At 40.8% G+C, this 15973-nt stretch overlaps 1 protein-coding gene across 1 annotated transcript in view; it reads left to right on the forward strand.

Moving 5' to 3' along the window:
- The first annotated feature begins 13743 nt into the window (after positions 1-13743).
- The window catches only part of GUCY2F (guanylate cyclase 2F, retinal), a 97992-nt gene continuing 95762 nt past the window's right edge, over positions 13744-15973 (forward strand). Inside the window, exon 1 of the mRNA XM_070290954.1 lies at positions 13744-14473. Within this exon, the coding sequence (XP_070147055.1) occupies positions 13744-14473 (730 nt within the window). The remainder of the gene's footprint in view (positions 14474-15973) is intronic.

A 15973-nucleotide genomic window follows, 5' to 3' on the forward strand; every position in this document is an offset into this window, starting at 1 on the left:
TGTGCCAAGTCACAAATGACAGCATATTGTATGTGTGCATTTATATGAAATTTCCCGAATAGGCAAATCCACAGAAAGTAGATTGATGGTTGACAATGGCTGGGAGGAGGGGAAGAATAGAGAATGACTGCTAAATGGATACAAGATTTCTTTGTGGGGAGTGATAAAAATGCTCTGGAATTGGACAGTGGTGATGGTTATACAACTGTGTGGTTATATATATCAAAGCCACCAAATCGTATGCTTTTAAGGAGTGAATTTTATGGTATGTGAATTGTGTCTCAGTAAACCCCGTTAGTTTTTTTAATGTCTGCCATGTGGTAGTCGTCATTTAACAAAAGTCATTTTTAGCCACCGATACCTCAGCTCTTACCTTAGGATTCCAGAACAGTTCCCTGAATGAATGGCACTCATGACAAGGAAGATTGCTAAGGGAAAATGGATAGATTTAAAGGGTGAGGGTATGTGCAGAGTTGAGGGGTGGGAGTTGGGGGTTTCTCTTGGAAGGAAAGGCAGTGAAGGCATTCAAGGAGAACAGAAGAAGGAGACAAACTTCACCTACTTTGAATTTTGTAGGCCTGCAACCTTTCATATCCTGGACTGGAATCACAACTGATGAATGTTCTGGCATTTAAAGCCATCCTGGGAAAAGGGTGATATATGATCATTAGAATGGAGAAAGGAAGAACAAAGAACTCAGAGGCAAAATCCGAGGGTATATGAGTCCAACTTTGAAAGGTAGAAGAAGGCAGTAAGTAGTCTGTTGAGGACGAATTTATCCAGGGGACTGTTTGTTAATCTCTGGGTCAATGCATTTAGGTCAGCACCAACTCTGCTACAGGTGGGATCAATTTAAAGGATTAGAAGTGTCTCTAAATCCTAATCCTAGTCTTGGGCTAGGGATGCTGAAGAGTAATTTTAAAAACGGTTTACTATCCCTCTCAATTATTTACCCCATTAATGGAATTTATCAACAGACTGGAGTCCTTGGCAGGATTATGAATGCATAGAGGATGCACCAAAATGGACACACTGAGTAGCCGTGCCAGAGATTTGCCTGTGCAGACAGTAAACTGAAGACATTTGAGCAGTGAATTACATGGTGAGTAGTTGACAGCTCTTGTTTATTAGAAAGATTGTAGTGGGGAAACAACACAGCCCACTTGGCAGCTCAGACTTCTGACTGAGATACATCAGTTTTACAGCAATAAGTAGTGGGGGAGAAAAGAAACAAAATAAAGAATGAAAGAGGAGAAAGAATGAGAGAAAAGGGTTGGAAAAGGAGCTTTCAGGACTCTTTAAATCAAGATTTGGGCTCAAAGGCTCTCATCCAAGTTTTCATTTAGTTTCCCTCATGATTCTTTTTTATTTCTTTCCCATGTTGTCTTACACAAGCTGTTAACTTGACTCAGGCTGTAACTGCAAAGATCAATCATCCATAGATGTCTTCAGCTTGACAAACTAGGATGAGGAACCATTTTCCTCAGAGCTATTTGTCATAGTCTTTCTTTGTACAGGTTTAAAGAACAGTCATTTCCCTTGTGAAATTGGGCTTCCCGTCATATTATGAAAGCTACCAGAAATAAAATGTTGCATCCCTATGCTCTAGTTACTTTCCATGGGAGCCCGATTCCATGCAGGACTTCAAACCTGTGTTATCTGGGCAATAGCTCCAGAAGAGTTGTGGGTCAGTAGTATTCAACTTTCAAAATTTCATACCTTCAAACTTTCAGTTATATCCATATTTCCTTTTAACCTGAAGGAAGGCTTCAGCAAGCTGCTTGTGAAGGCGGTGTATTTTACATGAGAGCTTTTTGTTTTTAAACCCACTGAAGAAGGCTTAGGGTATCCTCTCTCACCCCTCCCTCCCTCTTCCTTTTTTTCCCTTCCCTCCTACCTTCCTTGTCTTCCTCTCTTTTCTGTCTTCCCACGTGGTTTTTCAGACTAAGTTTACTTCTGAAAAATTCTGGGATCAGGGATCAAGACTAAATTCTAGAGTAACACAGAACTTTCTGGTCTCCAAGTGAGTCCTAGAAGAGTTAGAAATACCACCCAAGGCATGAAATAGAGCCCAGGAAGAATGGAGGGACAAATCTTTAGCTTGGAAGTTGTTTAACAAAGGGCAACACCTAGACAAATACAAATAGAAAGGTATTTTCTGATACGTGCTTTGAGGAAGGATCCATGTTGTAAATGTGTAAAATTGAAAGATGCTACACAGAAAGAGCAAAATTTTAATTTAAATTTTTATTATAAGAACACTTAACATGAGATCTACTCTCTTAGCAAATTTTTCAGTGCAAAATATATACTGTTAACTTTAGGCACTGTGTTGTACAGTAAATCACTAGATCTTTTTCAACTTGATTAACTGAAACTTTATATTCATTGAACAACTCACCATTTCCCTCTCTCCATAGCCCTCAGCAACGACTATTCTATTCTCTGCTTTAATGCATTTGACTATGTTAGATAGCTCACATAAGTAGAATTATGCAATATTTGTCATGGCTTATTTCACTTAGCATAATATCCTCCAGGTTAATCCATGTAATTGCATATGGCAGGATTTCCTTTTTTTTTAAAAGCTTAATAATATTCCATTTTATGTATATGCCACATTTTCTTTTCTATTTATCCATTGATGTACATTTAGGTTGTTTCTGTATCTTGGCTCTTGTGAATAATGCTGAAACAAACATGGGAGTTCAGATATCTCTTTGAGAACCTAGTTTCAATTCGTTAGATATATATCCAGAAGGTGGACTACTAGATTATACTGTAGATCTTTTTTTTAATGTTTTGAGGAATGTCCATACTGTCTTCCACAGCTGCTACACCATTTTACATTCCCACCAACAGTATGCAAGGATTCCAATTTCTCTGCTTGCTTATCAACATTTGATATCACTTTTTTAAAAATAATAGCCATCTTGACAAGTGTGAGGGGTATCTCATTAAGGTTTTGAGTTGCATTTCCCTGATGATTAGTAATACTGAGCACCTCTTCATCTACCATCTGTCTATATTCATAGACAGCATTTGTATGTCTTATTCAGAGAAACATCTATTAATGCCCCTTGCCCATTTTTAAATCACATTATTATTATTTGCTGTTGAGGTGTAGGAGTTCCTTATATATTTTGAATATAAATCACTTATCAGATTTAGAATTCGCAAATATTTTCTGCCACTCTGTAGGTTGCCTTTTCATCCTGTTGATTATTTCCTTTGCTGTGCAGAGCTTTTCGTTTGATGTAGTCCTACTTTTCTGTTTTTGCTTTTGTTTACTGTGCTGTTGGCATCAAATCCAAGAAGTCATTGCCAAGACTAATGCCAGGAAGATTTCTGCTTGTTTTCTTCTAGGAGTTTAATAGTTCTAGCTCTTACATATTTAGATTTTTGATCCATTCAACTTAATTTTTGTATATAGTGTAAAGTAAGAGTCCAACTCATCCCTTTTCAGTTTTCCCATTATCATTTGTTGAAAAAATTGTCCTTTCCTCACAGGACAGTGAGGACAGTGTATTCTTGGCTCCCTTACTAAAGATCAGTTGACTCTATATGCATGGGTTTATTTCTATGTTCTCTATTCTGCTCCATTGATCTATGTGTCTGTCATTACGCCAATACCACACTGTTTTGATTACTGTAGCTTTGTAATGTATTTTGATATCAGGATTTGATATCAAATCCTTCCAGCTTTATCAGGATTGCTTTGGCTATTCAGATTTTTTGTGGTTCAATATGAATTTTAGGATTATTTTTCTGTTTCTATAAAAAATATTGGAATTTTGATGGGAATAATACTGAATCTATAGATTGCTTTGTGTAGTAAGGACATCTTTAGAATGTTAATTCTTCCAATCCATTTTTTGGGATATCTTTCCATTTATTTGAGAGTATTCCTTAATTTCTTTCATCATTGTCTTATAATTTTCAGTGTGAAAGTCTTTCACCTCCTTTGCCAAATTTGTTCCTAAGTAGTTTATTATTTTTGATGCTATTGTAAATAGGATTGCATTTTAAATTTACTTTTTTGTATAGTTCATTGTTAGTATATAGAAATGTGACTAATTTTTGTATGTTGATTTTATTCCTGCAACTTTTTTGAGTTCACTTTTAAGTTCTAATAGGTGGGGTTTTTGTTTATTTTGAGTCATTAGGGTTTTCTGTGTATAAGGTCAAGTAACCTAGGAACTGGGATAACTTTACTTCTTCATTTCCAATTTTGATGTCTTTTATTTCTTTTTCTTGCCTAATTGCTCTGGCTAGGACTTCCAGTACTAAGTTGAATAGGAGTGGTAAGAAAGGGCATCCCTGTCCTGTTTATGATCTAGAGGAAAAGCTTTTAGTTTTTTACCCTTGAGTATGATGTGAACTGTGAGCTTATTATATACGGCCTTTATTGTTTCGAGGTACCTTCCTTCTCTACCTATTTTGTTGAGAGTTTTTATCATGAAAGGGTGTTGAATTTTGCCTAATGCTTTTTCTGCTTTTATTGAGATGATAATGTGATTTTAATCCTTCATTTTGTTCATGCAGTATCATATTTATTGATTTATGAATTTCAACCATCCTTACACCCCAGGGATAAATCCAATTTGATCATGATATATAAATCTTTAAAGTACTTTTGAAAAACAAACTTTTTAGAACTTGGAATGGGTAAGCAGTCTGCTTAGGTGGAATGACCTGATTTATAACTTAAAAATGCCAACCTTATAACTAGAATAGACAGCTAATCACTTTGATCTGAGAAGTGCCAAAACTCCCTTTATTTTTCTATTCAAATAGTGGCCCATCCCCCTTTGCCTACCTGCTACTGATGCTTGAAATTGAAATGATAATATTATAGATTAATTCCTTTGTCATAAACTTCTCCCCACCCCATGTTTAAAAACAAACACCATTTGTTGGGGAGGAGAAAGGGAAAGTTATCAAATATTATTTTACATATCAGTGAAAAATCACTTAAAGAGTTTCTTTCTGTAGAGTTGCTTTTCCTCTCCATTAATAGAGGAAGCAAAGAAAAGTTCAACTGGAAGTTTGAACACAAACTTTGCTTACTGGATAATTTGCCAAAGGTCGTTCCTAACCAAGGTCTAAAATAGAGCCTTTTCAAGAACATGGTAATATAAGACATTTTACTTGTACTCCATGTCTCCTCTTCACTATTTTATTCAACAAATATTTACTGAATACCTATAATGTTTCAGGCTGGGCACAGCCCTGGAGATACCATAGTGAGCAAAAACAAGCAGGGAACTTACAAATTTGACTTTACATAGAACCATGTTGATGGACATTATTGCCCCTTTCCTCCTGATGTGTGTATAGTTTCTTTTCCTGGTAAAATTTCTTGTCCAAGCCTTATATACTCCCACTTTTTTTTCTTGTAGCTACAGGCCTGGCTTGCCAGGTGGCACAGTGGCATAGAATCCTCCTGCTGATGCAGGAGACACAAGAGACATGGATTCAATCCCTGGGTTGGATAGATCCCCTGGAGGAGAAAATGACAAACCTTCTCCACTATTCTTGCCTGGAAAAGTCCATGGACAAAGGAGCCTGGCAGGCTACAGTCCATTAGGTCACAAAGAGTCAGACACTACTGAGCCACGGAGCACTCACACACGCCTAGGACAAACCAGATTCTCAATGTATCCTTCCTCATAATGATGATATGATAGTGAATGGTTCTAGGAGTCCAGATTTTCAGTGTGGCATAACTCCAGCAAGGGTGGGGGGAACTTCACATTGTAAGTACTTGATAGAGGATTCTAGACCAAAATTTAAAATGATCAGGAACTGGATCTGCCAGACAGAAGCAAGTGCTAAACACTTCAGCAAAATCTAATTAGAGCAGCAAAGCCTAGGGAATGTTGAATGAATTCAGAAAGCAGTTTGATAGTGCAGAGGTTTAGAAAACCTCTTCCAAGTACTGCTTGGAAGAAGTACAGAATCCCAGGATCAATGTAGGTCAGAGAAGAAAAGGACTTGAAGATCCTCTAGTTCAACTGAAGGAGTAAAAGAGAAACCTAGAAGGGGTAATGATATCTTCAGTGTCATATGGTGAGTCAGTGGCAGTCCTGGGTTAAGGATCCACGTCTTCCAATTCCTAATGCAGTCCTCTTCCCAAACAGCAAGGAAGAACTAGTATTTACTGAAGGACAGCTGCATGCTCAACATTCTATCTTATTTAATCCCTTACCTCAAAGGCATTAAATTTACCTCTTATTTTGTAGATGAGGCAGTTAAGAAGCAGAACTAATGTGCCAAAGGTCATACTCCCAAGACTTCCACTCTCAAAGACTAGTATTAGCTTCATATAGAGTACAATGTGATTGGAGACCCATTCCCCCAGTTGTGCAATACTGCACCCTGAGTGAGGGGTCCCCAGGTTTGGCTGGAACACCGGTGGCAAATTTCTTCTGGTTGGATGATAAATTTCTGTTCATCCCTCCCAGTTTACTCCATCCGTCCCTCTCATTACATAATTTATTATTTCAAGGGGAACAAGAGATTAAAAAAAAAAAACCACCAATGAATCATTCAAGTTCAATCTGGGTAGCACAGAAGGTACAGTAAGTATGGTCTCAGTGATTTCATAAATTAGAGGCTGTTGGCAGGTAGTGCTTGATCAACTGGGGTACAAATCCCCATCTTGCTACTATGTGCTCTTAGGAAAGTTACCCTTTCTGAGCCTTAGTTTCATCATCTGAGCTCTTAGGAAAGTTACCCTTTCTGAGCCTTAGTTTCATCATCTGTCAGTTCAGTTCAGTTGCTCAGTCATGTCTGATTCTTTGTGACCCCATGAATCGCAGCACACCAGGCCTCCCTGTCCATCATCAACTCCCGGAGTTCACTCAGATTCACGTCCTTCGAGTCGGTCATCTGTAAATGAGGGTAATAACCAGTCCATTCTGAAGGAGATCAACCCTGGCATTTCTTTGGAAGGAATGATGCTAAAGCTGAAAGTCCAGTACTTTGGCCACCTCATGAGAAGAGTTGACTCATTGGAAAAGACTCTGATGCTGGGAGGGATTGGGGGCAGGAGCAGAAGGGGACAACAGAGGATGAGATGGCTGGATGGCATCACCGACTCGATGGACGTGAGTCTGAGTGAACTCCGGGAGTTGGTGATGGACAGGGAGGCCTGGCGTGCTGTGATTCATGGGGTCGCAAAGAGTCGGACACGACTGAGCGACTGAACTGAACTGAACCTCAAAAGGTTGTGATGAGTTGATTTTATTTTTTGTTTGTTTTTACTTAGTTATCACTATCGTAATTTTATTTTTCATTGAAGAATAGTTTATTTACAATGCTGTACCAATGTTTGTTGTACAGCAAAGTGATTCAGTTGTATATATATATACATTCTTTTTTATATTCTTTTCCAGTATGGTTTATCACAGGGTATTAAATATAGTACCATGTGCTATAGTACCATGTGCTATAGTATACATACATATATACATACATATGTATAGTATACATACATACATATAGTATACATACATATATACATTCTTTTTTATATTCTTTTCCAGTATGGTTTATCACAGGATATTAAGTATAGTACCATGTGCTATAGTAGGACCTTATTGCCTGTCCATCCTATATAAAATAGTTTAAATCTGCTAACCCCAAACTCCCAGTCCTTTCCTCCCCACCCACCCTCTTGGCAACCACAAGTCTGTTCTCTATGTCTGTGAGTCTGTGTCTGTTTTTTCGATAGGTTCATTTTTGCATACTTTAGAGTCCACATATAAGTGATACCATATGGTGTTTGTCTTTCTTTCTGACTTTCTTTTCTTAGTACGATCATCTCTAGTTGTTCCCACGCGTGAGTGCTTAGTCACTCAATTGTATCTGGCTCTTTTGTGATTCCATGGACGATATATAACCCACCAGGCTCCTCTGTCTATGGGATTTCCCAGGCAAGAATACTGGAGTGGGTTCCATTTCCTCCTCCAGCTAGTTGCACCCATGTTGCTGCAAATGAAATTATTTCATTCTTTTTTATGGCTGAGTAGTATTCCATTACATATATGTATACACACACATATATGTGTATGTATATATATCACACACACACTACATCTTCTTTATCCATTAATCTGTTGATGGATATTGAGTTTTAAAAATAAGGTAATACATGCAGAATTTAGCCCAGTGTTTGATACATAGCAAGAACTCAGTAAGTCTTAGCCTTTTATCTCCTAGTGCTATTTTCTGATTTAAATGTACAACTTCTGGGAGATAACCCATCAAACTAGGTATGTTTGGGGAAGAAGAGGCAGTTAATTGGCCTCCTGGCTCTGCTGCTGTCAACAGAGCTCTGCTCCCCATATAGAATGGCCTTCATTCTGCGGAATCCTAGTGGTTGAAAGAGCGAGGTTCCTAAAAAGACAGATCATACAGCTCAGTGTCGTTGTCCCAGTACAAAAATAGGGACCTCTCCCATGCTACTCCAGAGAAGGGTCTGCTCCTAGACTGACCTGGCTCCCAAGTTTTGTCATGCCAAATAAGGGAGCAGGGCCAGGGGAGGATGGAGAGAGAAGTATGTGGCTGCTGACTAGAGCTCACTTTGTAGTGCTAGACTGAGAGCTCTTTGGAGGCTAAGTCCCCATCTCAACATCTTGTCCATCATAAATCTCACCCAGATGCTTTCACCAGAGCACACAGAATGCATCTATTTCAGGGGAAGAAGGTTGCACTAGATCACTTTTGAAAGTCTAGGAATAAATTTGATGTCTTTATGCATATAAGCAGTGCAGAACTACCTTTCTACCACCTCCAAAGCAAAGTTGGAAGTTTCCCCCTCAAACCTACATACCCCCAGTTCATGCTGTTTTTTGAGCTGTCTCCTAAACTGTCATTCTTGACTGTCCTTTTGATGAGCTTTCACCTGCTCACTGATGATGGAGCATACTATTGTGATAGGTCTGTAAGATCCAGCAGATGTTCCTCTGGCTGGTTTCTTGAACAGTCAAATTTTCTCATAAAATGAGGGATGAAAGTCAAGATGATAACCAACAGACCTAGCACAGGCAGAATTGTTGCTGGCAATAAGCAACCAGTTGTGTTTGCCCAGTTCATACCAGTGCTGATTATTAGCCATGAAAAGTGTCATACCATTATTTTGATCTTTGTTTGGAATTAATAATTCACTAAGGATTTTCCTCATTAATGTCACTCCCAAGCAAGTAATTCTTTTTCTTTTTATATCCAGTGAGGCTATTCTTGACCTTAGACCAAATTTAATGTTTTATTAATTGATTTCACAAACATTTATCTGGTATCTACTATGCTTTGGCTAGGTATTAAGCAGACGGAGAAGATCGCTAGGAAATCCCATTACAGAGGGCTCTGCTCCCCATAGAAAGTTGCCCTCATTGCCCACCCCTTATAGTTGAAAGTGTGAGGTCTTGAAATACAGAGATATCAAACAGTTCAGTATCCTTGTCACAACATAGACCAGAAATAGGGACTGTTTATAAATCAAAGGAACACCTTTCCTCATGGGTGTAAGTATGAGGCACAGGTAGAAAAAAATGAACTCAACCTGAGGGTGTTAACTAAGGCTGAACAGAGTGGTGAACACTGCATTTGCGTTTTGCTGGTAGAAGGTTCATCAGGAGAATCTGAAAGTGGAGTATGGGAAGAAGGAGGAGGACATTCTAGGCAGAAGAAATGGCATTTTCCAAATCCTATGCTTGACAAACTATGTGATACAAGTCTGTAGAACTGTAAAAAATTTACTATAGCATCAGATGAGAACAGGGAGATGGGGTGTAGAGAAAAACAAGGGTCAAATGGAGAAAGGCTTTGCATGCATTGTGTTGAAAGAGTTCACCACATTTACTGACTCCACTTCATTAATTCCCATTCAGTGGGACTTCCCTGGTGGTCCAGTGGCTAAGACTCCAAAGCTCCCAATGCAGGGTGCCCAGGTTTGATCCCTGGTCAAGAAACTGGATTGCATATGCCACAACTAAAAAGGTCCCATGTGCTGCAACTGAAAGATTCCACATGCCTTAATGAAGATCAACGATCCCTGGGGCCAATGCTAAGGCCTGGAGCAGCCAAATAAATAAAAATAAATAAATAATTTAAAATACATTATAAAAATTTTCCCATTCATTTTTGACTCATTGTGGGTCCTTCCACTTGCAGCCTTACTCTCTGAATCCAAATCTAATAGACAGATACCTTTCTAGCTTACCTGACTTCTCAACAGAATGTGAGATGTGATAAACACTTTTCATCCTGAAAGTGTCATCTTCCTTGGATTGTAAGACACCACTAGCTCCTGGACTTTGCTGTTTCTCCATACTGTTCGTTGAAGTTTTCATTATGCCCTCCCTTTTCTCTGTCTGAACTTTGTGTTGTGGGTTCTCAGGGCTTTGTCCTCTGACTTCTTACTTTACTCTGCAACTCTCTTTTGTTGATCTTATACACTGCCATGTCTTCAGTTCAGTTCAGTCGCTCAGTCGTGTCCAACTCTTTGAGACCCCATGAATCGCAGCACGCCAGGCCTCCCTGTCCGTCACCAGCTCCCGGAGTTCACTCAAACTCACGTCCATTGAGTCGGTGATGCCATCCAGCCATCTCACCTTCTGTTGTCCCCTTCTCCTCCTGCCCCCAATCCCTCCCAACATCAGAGTCTTTTCCAATGAGTCAACTCTTTGCATGAGGTGGCCAAAGTATTGGGTTTCAGCTTTAGCATCAGTCCTTCCAATGAACACCCAGGGTTGATCTCCTTCAGAATGGACTGGTTGGATCTCCTTGCAGTCCAAGGGACTCTCAAGAGTCTTCTCCAACACCACAGTTCAAAAGCATCAATTCTTCGGTGCTCAGCTTTCTTCACAGTCCAACTCTCACATCCATACATGACCGCTGGAAAAACCATAGCCTTGACTAGATGGACCTTTGTTGGCAAAGTAATGTCTCTGCTTTTGAATATGCTATCTAGGTTGGTCATAACTTTCCTTCCAAGGAATAAGCATCTTTTAATTTCATGGCTGCAGTGATCATCTGCAGTGATTTTGGAGCCAAAAAGAATAAAGTCTGACACTGTTTCCACTGTTTCTCCATTTATTTCCCATGAAGTGATAGGACTGGATGCCATGATCTTAGTTTTCTGAATGTTGAGTTTTAAGCCAAGTTTTTCACTGTTCTCTTTCACTTTCATCAAGAGGCTCTTTAGTTTTTCACTTTCTGCCATAAGGGTGGTGTCATCTGCATATCTGAGGTTACTGATATTTCTCCTGGCAATCTTGACTCCAGCTTGCGTTTCTTCCAGCCCAGCGTTTCTCAGGATGTACTCTGCATAGAAGTTAAATAAGCAGGGTGACAATATACAGCCTTGACATACTCCTTTTCCTATTTGGAACCAGTCTGTTGTTCCATGTCCAGTTCTAACTGTTGCTTCCTGACTTGCATACATATTTCTCAGGAGGCAGGTCAGGTGGTCTGGTATTCCCATCTCTTTCAGGATTTTCCACAGTTTACTGTGATACACACCGTCAAAGGCTTTGGCATAGTCAATAAAGCAGAAATAGATGTTTTTCTGGAACTCTCTTCCTTTCTCCATGATCCAGCAGACGTTGGTAATTTGATCTCTGGTTCCTCTGCCTTTTCTGAAACCAGCTTGAATATCTGGATGTTCATGGTTCAAGTATTGCTGAAGCCTGGCTTGGAGAATTTTGAGCATTATTTTGCTAGCATGTGAGATGAGTGCAATTGTGCGGTAGTTTGAGCATTCTTTAGTGTTGCCTTTCTTTGGGATTGGAATGAAAACTGACCTTTTCCAGTCCTGTGGCCACTGCTGAGTTTTCCAAATTTGCTGGCATATTGAGTGCAGCACTTTCACAGCATCATCTTTCAGGATTTGAAATAGTTCAGCTGGAATTCCATCACCTCCACTAGCTTTGTTTGTAGTGATGCTTCCTAAGGCCCACTTGACTTCGTATTCCAGAATGTCTGGCTCTAGGTGAGTGATATTTTTTAAGGCTTAAAAAATAGTTATTTATTTGGCTGCACTGGGTCTTAACTGAGGCATGCGGGATCTTCATTGTGGCACACCAGCTAGTCTCTAGTTGTGGCATATGGGCTCCATAGCCCTGAGGAATGTGCGATCTTAGTTCCCCAAGCAGGAATCAAACGTGCATCCCCTGCATTAGCAAGCAGATTCTTAACCACTGGACCACCAGGGAAATCTCTGCCATCTTTTCTCATATGGATTACTACAATAGCCTCAAAACCGGGCTCCTTGCCTGCTTTCAACCCATTCTCTGCCCTGTTATTTGAGTAATCTTTAAAAAAATAGGAATCTTATTATACCACTTCTCTGCTTAAAGCTATTATCTATATGATTAAATCTGAAAGCTTATAAATGATATATAGGACTCTTGGTGATCTGGCCCCTGCCTTGCTTGACACCGCAGACCTGAGCAGAACAAATGTCTTGGAATTCTGAGAATCTAATATCAATATATCCTTTTCCTTTTTCCACCTCTGGTCCTTACTGCATATTGTTGCTTCTTCCTGGAAGGCTCTTAGCACCAACCCCCTGGCAACCCCATTCACCTAGCTAACTTTTCTTTGAAGCTCAAGTCAGAGAGACTTCCCTCCTCCTCCCTCTTCTGTGTGTGTTAGTTGCTCAGTCATTCCAACCCTTTGCGACCCATGGACTGCAGCCCTCCAGGCTCCTCTGTCCATGGGATTCTCCAGGCAAGAATACTGGAGTGGGTTGCCATGCCCTCCTCCAGGGGATCTTCCCAACCCAGGAATCGAGCCCGTGTCTCCTGTGTCTCTTGCATTGCAGGAGGATTCTTTACCCACTGAGCCATGAAAGGAATGGCAGTCCCTGTTCTACTCCCCTGAAATTTGGGCTTAGATGACCCTCTCTATCTTCCTCTGTCTGGGCTACTTCAATCATAGCACGTTTTACTCTGATTTGCCATTATCTATTAACATCTGCATCTGGCCCCAAGAGGGCAGTGTGGTCAAGAAAAATGGACATGCTTGAAACTCTAATAGTAATAATATCACTAAAATAACATTAATGATGTGTTATTATGTTAAAATATTAAATGTTAAAAGCATTTGCTGTATGTTTTAATCCATGTAATCCTTATGTAATCCTATGAGATGAGCAGCTATTGCTGAAGTTGAATCAACAGTAATTGGGGATGGATTGAGTGAGAGGAAGAAGAAGAAAGAATCTCAGCTGATTGCCAGGTTTCTGACCAGAGCAAGTATAGATGGAGGTGTCATCTCCTGAGATAAGGATTACAAGAACTAGAGGAACAGGAAGAGTTTGATCAGGGTCGGGGAGGGAAACTTACAGTTTAGGGACTGCCATTCTTTTCATGGCTCAGCAGTAAAGAATCGGCCTGCAATGCAAGAGACACAGGAGACACGGGATCAATTCCTGGGTTGGGAAGATGCCCTGGAGGAGGAAATGGCAACCCACTCCAGTATTCTTGCCTGAAAAATCCCATGGACAGAGGAACCTGGCAGGCTGCAGTCCATGGGTCGCAAAAGGCTGGACACGACTGAGCAACTAACACACACATTCCTTTCATAATTTTTATTTCCAGAAGCTTCAGGAATAATGGGAGTAATATACCTTTTCTTCTGATTGACAGGCACTTGGACACCCCACTGTCCATCTCGGAACAACAGAATCACCTTGCAGTATTTCTTCATTAGCCTGCTGGAAGCAGGAGGGCTATGTTCTTGGGACCCTGGCCTTTCTCCCACCTTATGCTCTCGTTCGTGACTCTGGGAAGACAGCGAGGACAACATGGCCTTGCATCTTTCAAGCTCCTGTGGTGTTTGTGGCTCTTGGTCCTTATGTCTCTCCCGCTGCAGGTGTGGGCACCACCCTACAAGATAGGGGTGGTTGGCCCTTGGACTTGTGATCCATTGTTCTCAAAGGCCCTGCCTGAGATTGCTGCTCAGTTAGCCACTGAGCGGATCAACAAGGACCCAGCCTTTGACCTGGGTCACTCTCTTGAATATGTGATTTTCAATGAAGACTGCCAGGCTTCCAGAGCTCTCGCCAGTTTCATTTCCCACCACCAGATGGCCTCAGGGTTTATTGGACCTGCCAACCCTGGCTACTGCGAGGCAGCCTCGCTCCTGGGAAACAGCTGGAACAAAGGGATTTTCTCTTGGGCTTGCGTGAATTATGAACTAGACAGTAAAAAGAGCCACCCGACTTTTTCTCGGACGCTCCCTTCTCCCATCCAGGTGCTGCTAACTGTCATGAAATATTTCCAGTGGGCTCACGCTGGAGTCATTTCCTCAGATGAAGACATTTGGGTGCACACAGCCTATCGAGTTGCAAGTGCTCTTCGGAGCCGCGGCCTACCAGTAGGGGTCGTCCTGACCACAGGACAAGACAGCCAAAGCATCCAGAAAGCTCTCCAGCAGATTCGCCAGGCAGATAAAATTCGCAGTGAGTGCTTTCTCGGGGCTCAGCTTTCAATGTGGCTTCAGTGAAAGGTTTCTGACCCTCACAGCCTAGGATAGCACATTACTCCCCAGTTCTTCATGCATTTGCCCACTTTAAATCCCACTCAGGCCCCAAGACTGTCCTGCTTTAACAGAGCCTATTTTATGAACTGAGTCCAAGTACAAAGACCTCTGTGGTTCAAATGCCCTTGGGTGCCAGTGCCTGCTTTCAGCGCCTCAGTGGGGCTGAAAGAGCATCAAGAGCAGCTGTGGCCACACACCCTCCATGCTCTTAGGACCTTGGCAGTTTCAGATCAGCCGAGAAGGGGTGTTCTTAGAGCTTTATTTTTGCCCAATCTAGTCACTGAAGTGAGATTTACCTTTGATTCCCTTCTGGGTACTTTCCCTTATAGGTGCCCAGTGCCCCTGGGTCATCACCTCTAACTTAGAATGTGTCTTCTCTGGACTCCAAAATGCACACCCACCCCTTCTTGCTTTCAAGTCCTTGAAAACAGGGTTTTTCTCTCTCTACAGCATACAATGAGCTGATATGGAGGGACCTGGCTGATAAAAGAAAGCATATTAAAATGAGAAACCTACCCAAATTGTAACCATTCCCCTTCCAAGAGAAGTTTTCTGTTCAAAGATGATTCTTGCAGAGACCATGGAGCAACTGTGAAGCAGAGGACTGACCCACTGACTGAGGGCGAGTTGGGTGCATTTTGGGGAAGGGGAGGATAATTCCTGGTCCTCTTAAATCAGATGGATGTGTTTTACATATACTTACTGCAAGCCCTTGTGACACTGGGTCTTGATTTTTTTTTTTCTATTCTAATTGTTTAATCTCCACCTTACCTTTTTCTGGAAAGTAGCAGTGATTTGTGGGAACACTGCTCATCCTCTACTGCAGTCATTCCATCACTTTAAGACAGATAGCTCAGAAACTACTTGTCAAACTGATTACTTCTAGGATTAGTCCTGGTCCCAGTCATTTCCTTAACATAACAATGCACTTGTTAGAGAATGGTCCAGCTTGGGGCTGGCCTATAACCCAGAAGCTCAGTTTAAGTTTTGAGTATCTCCGGTATTGGACCTTAATTATGATCATTTTGGGAGGATGAGGGCAAGAATATTTAGTTCCAGGAAGTACAGTAGTCTGCTTCTAGCTCCAGTCTACAAGATCCTATAAATGTTAAGCAATCAGTGTGGCTCTGATTACTTCATAATAGAGCCTGATACTTTCAAAGCAGAGCACAAAATTATTTTCAAAGATATACAACCATTTCCAGGGAGGAGTCATGCCAGAAACAAGCTAACATATTTAATATCATAACTTTATAATATGTTACAAATCTTCATGAAGCCCAGTGTCTCCTGCAAGTTTACATTCCATGAGCATTTCACATCCCACACATTCTAAATAGTATACTCTTTAAAATGACATTTTGTTCCCTACCATGAAATGTTAAATAAATCCAGGCCCCAAAGCTCTTTGGGTTTTCAG

Source organism: Ovis canadensis, chromosome X (assembly GCF_042477335.2).
Source record: "Ovis canadensis isolate MfBH-ARS-UI-01 breed Bighorn chromosome X, ARS-UI_OviCan_v2, whole genome shotgun sequence".
NCBI lineage: Eukaryota > Metazoa > Chordata > Mammalia > Artiodactyla > Bovidae > Ovis > Ovis canadensis.